This window comes from Limulus polyphemus, unplaced genomic scaffold, assembly GCF_000517525.1.
Source record: "Limulus polyphemus unplaced genomic scaffold, Limulus_polyphemus-2.1.2 Scaffold47, whole genome shotgun sequence".
Lineage (NCBI taxonomy): Eukaryota > Metazoa > Arthropoda > Merostomata > Xiphosura > Limulidae > Limulus > Limulus polyphemus.
The window spans coordinates 688,415-696,966 of NW_013665657.1; the positions used below are offsets into that span (position 1 = coordinate 688,415).

Here is an 8,552-nt window from a genome sequence, read left to right on the forward strand (position 1 = left end):
GTTCATATTTTAACCCAAAACATGGTTGTCCCTGCATACCCACCCTTCAAATATAAAAAACACTTATTTAAAAAAAAAATTACCAATTAACTTTCTAAAGAGCTAGCCTCCACTTCCACCAGTCAACCATCATCAGCCTTTAGGAAGATAAAATTGTCAAACGAATTATGGTCCGTCTTTTCCAAATCTTAAAATTGTGTCATTTTGTCCTATTATCTTTAGAATACAGTAAAAAGAAATCAAAGTCCTTTATCCATACTTCTTACCTTTCTTTTCTCAAACAGAAAATAAGCTGTTTTAACCTATTCTTACAAAATGACACAACAAAAAATTTAAGGACAAGGGACCCATCCACTAAACTAAATATATATTTACTGAATATTTATCAAGTCTTCCCTTACATTTATAGCGTCCATGACATCTGAAGGCAACCAATTCCAAAGACCAACCACACATTGTAAGCAAAATAACACTGTCTTAACTGAAGGTGACTCTGCCAAAAGTTTTTCCCTAGCCTTACCATTCCTACTATTAAGTATGTTAATATCAACAAACTTAGTTTAACCTAACATTTTGGAACAACATGGGACCAATTGGTCTATCTCAGCTGTTCCATCTTCTGAACTGAACTAAAAGTTAAAAAAAAAATTTTCTTTCTTAAATCTTTAAGCCAGCCTTTATTATTCATATACTTATCAAGCTTTCTCTTAAACTCACTTAAATTTATGGCTTCCACAAAATCCAAAGGCAACCTATTCCAAAGGCCAACCATCCTGTTAGAAAAATAAAACTGTCTTAGCTGAAGCTGACCCCTACCCTGCAAAAATTTATATTTGTGTCCCTTAGTCCTACTCTTCTCACTGTTAAGTATGAAAAATGATGAAGCATCAACACTATCAATTCCTTCTTAAACACCTCAATCAGATCCCCCCCCCTAACTTTCCTTTTTTCAAGAGAAAACAATTTATTGACCATCCCTTTATCTATATCATTTGCACAAGTTTAAACAGTAATGTTTCATCATAAATTTGTCACACTCACTGATGCCACTATACTCTAAAGTTACACTGCTGACTAGTTTAATTTGATAGGGACAATTGGAGAAATATAAGGCACATTATACTGATGATACATTTTTCAAAGAAAATTAATTCTGTGACAGCTAATGTTTCTGTTACGTAAGTAATGTATATTATTTATTTATTCTTACATTCAACCATATTGGCTAGTTTCATGTATCAAATGCTATTACTTTTTAATTAATTTTTTTATTATTGTACTTATAGATATTGTTTTGCATTGTTAGATTAATTTATGTACTTAGAACTAGTCTACATCTCCTAAACTGGCTGAAACTTATGAAATATTTCTTGGATTACAGCCAAAAATATCATTAACAGCAAAGGTATCTAACTGATGAAACAATGTATTTTAAATTCTCATCTATATAAGGTATGTAAGAAAAGTATATTTAAATAGCTATACTGACTACCTATTACTCTTTTAACTTCCCAAAATTTTCACAAGCATAGAATTAATGTGATCAAGTTGATCAATCTTGTTTCCAGCAACTGCTCAGGATGAGGAATATTGCTTAAATCTTCATTAATGGAAATTGAGGAAAAAGTAGAAGTTAGTAACCAAGACATCTCATAATAATCAGAAATATGCTTCCCTTTATCATCCCTCAAATGTCCTACTACCACCCTAACCTTTTGCTTACTCTTACTGTCAATACTTACATCTTCAGCCAACCTTTTTTCATATATCCTTTCCAATTTTCCTGTTTGATCAATTCTCTTGATCTTCTATAATCCATAATAACAGTTAACTTAACCTTCTTAAATTTAATAATGCTCCTCTTTATTTTTATTACTTATACTCTTTGTGAGCCAATATCTCAAAATTATTCAGCTGCCCAATTCACAACAGATAATTACTGTTGCATACTTTCAAAATTAGCTTCTTTGAAATTTGTAACTAAAATCTCATTATTCCTGTCAGTTAACCTGAGATCTCTATGCAATAAAATGCCAAACCCAATCATGCAAAGATCACTTACACTCAGATGTTTTCCAATCTCCACTCTTTCAAGTAGTTCTGTATTAAAAATTAACAATAAACTAAAATAGCATTGTTCTTAGTCAATTCCCTGACCAATTAATTAGAGAAGAAAACCATACTGAACAGTTTCTAAAAATCCTGCCTTCCTCATAGTTTGACTATTTCCCAATCTATATGCCTAAAATAAAAATCCCCTATAATTATGGCCTCATTAACAGCTGAAATCATAATCTCATTGTAGTTTCTAATTAATTCCACCAGTTTCATCTGGTGATCTGGAACAATTCCCCAATAACAGTTTTCTCCCCCTATATTCACTAACAGAAACCCAAATAGATTCCATCTTCATGCTGTCATATTTGATATCCTCAACTTCAATAAAACTTGCATTTTACATATAAAGCTAATTCTACACCCTCTTTTTAGCACTATCCCTATTAAATAACCTATAACCCTGTATTTCCATGAAACATCTGTCTTACAACAAACTTTTAGTTACTCAATATATCAAAATCTTCCATTCAGATTATTGCCGTAAAGTCATCCATTTTTTATTTTATTTCTTAAACTACAATATATATATAGTAACATTTTAGCATACCCTTAAAACTACTCCTGTAGTGTTTGTATATATATTTTCTATATATCTTATTTTTTCCATATTAGTCTATTCTCACTTTTTAGTTACTGTTCTCATGGCAAAGCTAATAGTCCTTACAAACAAACCAGTCATACCCTATTTATTAGGTCGTCAAGAAGTTAATGTCGAGTTTTGGAACACTTTCATTACCCCCCCCCCCCAAAATGTACATCATGTATAATTGTTAAATGAACCGCCTAAATGTCACATTAGTATAGCCTATATAATGTGTAAAGTTTAGTATACTCTAATCTCTTATAGCGATGGCACACAACAAGACACACATTTGGCATGTAATGCTATTGGAATACAAGAAGGGAAACAATGCTTCTGTAGCCACAAAGAATATCAAAGAAGTTTATGGAAATGTTTTGAATGTTCGTAAGTGTCAACGATGGTTCAGCAAATTTCATTCAGGTAACTTTAGCCTTAAAAATTGTGATGACAGGGTCCATCATGTTGGAATTGATATTGATGCTCTGAAGAAGCTTGTTGAGTCTAACCCAAGGCAATACACTCGTGAAATGGCCCTGAAATTGCATGTCTCTCATGAAACAATATGTAAACATCTAAAGACTATGGAAAAACCCTATAAAGAAGGTGGGTGGATGCCTCACAAACTCTCCAAAGATCATTGTTTAAAATGTGTGAACGTTTCTTTGTCTCATCTGGCACGTAATGTGTGTGAACCATTTTTGGACAGAATTGTCACTGGCAAAGAAACTTAGCTTCTCTATGCAAATATTAAACACCAAAAACAATGGCTCAGTCCTAGACAAAAACCACTTCCGACCCCAAAACCTGGACTCCATCCACAGAAAGTGATGCTTTGCATCTGGTGGAACACCAAAGGAGTGATTCATTTCAATCTTCTCAATCCACAGCAAACTGTAAATGCAGAGATCTATAGTCAGCAACTGGAACATTTAAATCAAGCTCCACATCAGAAACGCCCTTCACTCATCAATAGGTGAGGTGTTCTTCTCTATAACAATGCACGTTCACATGTTGCACATTTAACACAACACAAGATTATGAAGTTGGGTTGGGAAGTTCTCCCCCACCTACCATATTCTCCAGATATAGCACCATCAGATTACCATCTTTTTTGTTTGCTGGAACATTATCTGAAAGGGAAAATGTATGCAAATGTGGAGGGTGTTAAAAAGGAGATCGACATGTATTTTGCTTCAAAGCCAAGTGATTTCTTTAATCAGGGCATTAACAACCTGATTGTAAGATGGGAAAGTATAATCAATAAGAATGGAGACTATTTCATTTAATAGATGTTTTGTTTTGATATACAAGTTGTTCAGGTTTTTTCATCTAAAGAAAAGTAACATTAATTTCTTGTCAACCTAATATATGTAAACCATCCATTCCATAAAGTTTCCTTCTCTCATTGCTCTGATCCTACAAGTTCATCCAGCCAATCTGTTTGTCCTTAAATATTGATTTAAGCCTAGCATTCAGTCCTAGTGAATTATCTATAATATTATCCCCACAATTATGCCTGTGTAGTATCCCTGATAGAAATAAATTATGGTCCTTTTCTTTAAATGCTTTTATCATACTCTGTACTTCTTAATTCGCTCCTCTATCTCTGGAACCATCCTGGTAGCCCTATCCCTCCACTGAACCCTTTCCTTTGCTCTTCCTTATTTACATTAATGCTATTGATAGAGCATACATATAAAATCAGTAAGCTGCTGATAATATTAAACTCTTGGGTATTTCCACCTGTAGAAAGAATGTTAAAATGTTACAGAATGACTTATACCATCCACGAATCAGAATTCCAAAAATTTTCAAACAAACACCTTTAATTACAGTCAGTACAAGGTAATGTATTTGGGTTATCATGGTTAGATAACAATTTAATATTAATGGGAAGCAACAGCATGACAAAAGTAAAGTGACTTAAGCCATCAAAAAAAAACTATAGGGTATATTTATAGTAATATTGATTACAAGTCAAAAGAAGCAATTATCTCTATATGTGTGATATAAAAGTCTGTTTAGTATAGGTAGTATTATTAATTAATTTCTTTTGTGTTTGCAATCCATTGATGCTGAGACTATGGAGATTTCTAGAAGGCCTAAGTGATAGATGTATAAATAGCTGTGACCAGATAAGCGAAAACAGAGTAAAAGTCACGTAAAAAGAGAAGTTCGGTAAGAGAAAAGCTAACCGTCATGGGAGTGAATGGCCTAACACTCGATATGTTAGAGTAAGATTAACAGTTTTAAAAAAGATAAGGAGAAAAAATTGTCTCGTCAAAGGGTGTTATAAACTAATTGAACCCGTCTGTGTGGACTTTAACAAAAGGCAGACAATTATTGGAAGTTCAGGATACAACTGCAGTAACTCACGCCACAGCATAAGTGAATTATAAACAGATACTATTGTGATAAAAATAGAGAAAAATATTTCGGCTTGTCAACTGAATTCTAAAACAATTGAATAGGCCTGAGTAGACCTTTAACAAGAAGAGAACTGTATAGTATTTAAGATACAACTATGATCTCCATAATGTAAATAATTTTTGTACATATGTTTAACTTGTTCTAAACATATATATAAATTATTTTAAAAACAAGTGAAGCGTGTGCTGTTCATGTATTGTCAAATTTATGGCCAACAAGTCACTGACACCTACAGTAGACACCTTTGTTCTCCTGAAGAAGAATAGTCAACTATTCGAAAGTACTCGAGTTTTGGGTCTTATTTTAAGTTTATTAGAAAAAAAAAAAGGATCTGACACTATACAAACCACTAGTTAGGCCAAAGTTGGAATACTGTGTACAGTTTTGGCTCTTTACCCAAGAAATAATATTGACTAATATATTCTTCTTTATCTAAGAGAATTTTATGCTTCCACAAAACTCGCAAGATTTAACCCTTTTACACCACCGTCAATATAGTTTGTACAGTCTTTCTTATAGACACTCAGTCAGGGCCACTGTTCCAATTATAATTATAAATCATTCTTTTTGATTAATTTTTCATGTGGGTTTGATATTACAATTAATACATTCACAATTATATGAATAATTAACACCTTTATAATAATCATTTTCCCTTTAATTATTAATTTTCTTATTCTTCAATTTTGTAACATATTATGAGCCTCAACCATCTGTCTTATGTAATTTTTTTTCCACTCACATTTTCTAAATTGGCCTCGAAATGGATAACCAAGTAAAGAAAAATTACAACTCCAACTTAAGTTACATTTAACATTAAATACTTTAGAAGAACAAGAATTTGCTCCAAATAAACTTGACTTGTGAAAATTAATATTTAACTCTGAAATATCAGCAAAGAAGTAAAAAACTTCTAATGCATTTTCAAGAGATTTTATCAAGCCATCAAGTACCAGCTTTTTATCATGTGCATATTGCATAAGTTTAATGCTATATTTTTTCTAAGAATCCCTTTTATATTGTTACTTTCATGCATCAAAATTCCCAAAACCTTCACATAAAGAAAAAATGAACATGAATATAAAGGAACTCTTTGCCTAAATCCTCTAGAGATTTTGAATCTTTCTGAAATATGACTATTTTGGATAATATAAGCTTCTGGATCCATATAACAAATTTTTCATACAATTTAGGGAGTTATTTCCAAAGTTAAAAAATATTAAAAATATAAAACCCCCAGGAGAGTTTATCAAAGATTTCTTAAAATACATAAATAACAATAATCCTCCTATATTATGTTCAGAAAACAATGCATGATATGATAAATTTGTCTAATATTTGTGCCTATAATTATAAGTCACCATTTCAAAAAAAAAAACATTTTTGGTATTCATGAATTAACAAAGAAAATACGTTTTTAATACATTTCACCAAAGAAGTCAAAGCTATTTTGTATTTAACCACCGATTGAGTGATTATCAAACCCCAATTTGAAAAAAATTTCACATTTTTCACCATTTGGAATCGAGTCAATGTAATAATGTCAGTTATCATACAATCTAATAATTTTCTATTTCAAAAACATAGCTAATAGCTTTATAAAGTTTGTACTTGTTACCACTTATCATCTTAGGTTCAGTTGCAATTTTTTCTGGTTGCATGCAACTTTCATTTCATTTTTGTAATGTTTGACTAAATTAATGTTTCTACTATTCTACACCTCATCAGTAACGCTGGGCATGGGCATTTTGAAAATATAAAACTAATCTTCATAAAAGTTATAGTACAAGTATAACTTACAAGTATCTTATAATTATATCGTTATAAGGAGAGTAGTTTTATTTTTCTCGATTTGTCATTATCTATAATCCAGTGTTACTGATGAGGGGTGGGATTTCAATAAACTGATATAATTTAGTGATAAATGGTGAAATGAATGATATATTGTGCTTCATATATATTATTAATATATTTTAACTTAAGCCTAACTTTGGTCCTACCTGTTTCCAGAAGCAAATAAGTAGAAATGCAAACACAACTAACAAGAATTATCGTGAAGAGTTTCGTTTTTGTTAAACTTAACATCTTTAATACATATTGGCCTAAAACATGGCACATTTTTTTAAATCAACAACAAACGCCTCGAATTTCAAAAAGATATATTTACCAGTCAAAAACTAATTACTTTTATAACGACTATGATATTGACACATTGTCATAGGCGAGCGGTTTAAAAATAGGGGTCGCTGTGATATCAGGGATGGAAAAGTTGTCATTCAAGGACAGGTTAAGATATCTGAAACTGTTACCTCTTGACAAAAAAAGGTACCAGAAGATTGGAAGTTCAAGGAAGGTGATAAAAACTGTCCAGATACTTGTAGTCTTATTAAGTCTTACAACAGTGGTGTGATTTTATTTTTTGAAAATCTGATAGAATATCCTTTACAAGTTCATTTAACAAAGTTTGAAATTTTGTTGGATAGTCAACATGATTTCATAAGGGGGAAAACTTGCTTTCGTAATATTTTGAAGTTCTCTGAAGGGTTACTGCTTATGCAGTTTAGGGCATGAGTGTGGATATTGTGTACCAGGAATTTCAGAAAATATTTGACAAAGTGGCACAAATAAAGGCTTGCTCAAAGATTATTTCTATAGATGTTGAGGATAAGTTGGCACGTTAAAGCGAAAAGTCGCCGGATGCATGAAATAGGAGGATTATTATAAATGAGATACTTTACGGCTCAGTGTTAGTACATTTACTCTTTTTGGCTTACATCAATGAAATAGATGAAAAAAATGGTCAATTGCTTACATTTGCTGATATTATTAAAGTCTTGGGAGTTGTTGGTTGTGATGAAGATGTTGTTGCTTTACAAAATGATTTAAATTATTCGGTGAGTTGGGCGAACAAATAGCTTTTAATATAATGAATATAGGGTAACGCATGTGGGTTATCATAATCTAAATAGTATTATGGAAGAAAAGAAACTTGTTGCTTTAGCCAGTTGATAAGTCTCTTAGCCACCTAAGCAGTACGCTGTTGCTAGTGGTAGGACAAATAGGATTTCAAGTTGTATCTACGAAAGATCGAAAATAAGTCTAAAGAGGTTATATTATATTGTTACACCTCCAGTCGTTAATTGATTTTCCGTAACTTCGTTCCGACGAAACTTTAGCGACACAAGTCCTTACTTAATAAAACTGGTTTATTCTTTCTGAATATAACTTTACCGATACACTTATTTTCAACAGTCGCTCTATAACAAACGTTTTAACAACCAACGTTAACTTCAACAATACTTTCTGACTGCAGTTCAATTACTCACTACCTACACACACATTGTCCCGTCACGCCGTGACCATCTTATATATACCAGACCACCCCCAATCTAGCAAATGCTAGAGTACCCCCCGAAGGAAC

General features: G+C 32.0%; 1 protein-coding gene across 1 annotated transcript in view; it reads right to left on the reverse strand.

Moving 5' to 3' along the window:
- Window positions 1-7,372, reverse strand: part of LOC106462638 (carbohydrate sulfotransferase 11-like) — a 17,367-nt gene extending 9,995 nt beyond the window's left edge. Inside the window, exon 1 of the mRNA XM_013922584.2 lies at window positions 7,132-7,372. Within this exon, the coding sequence (XP_013778038.1) occupies window positions 7,132-7,249 (118 nt within the window). The 5' untranslated portion in view covers window positions 7,250-7,372. The remainder of the gene's footprint in view (window positions 1-7,131) is intronic.
- Window positions 7,373-8,552: the final 1,180 nt, after the last annotated feature.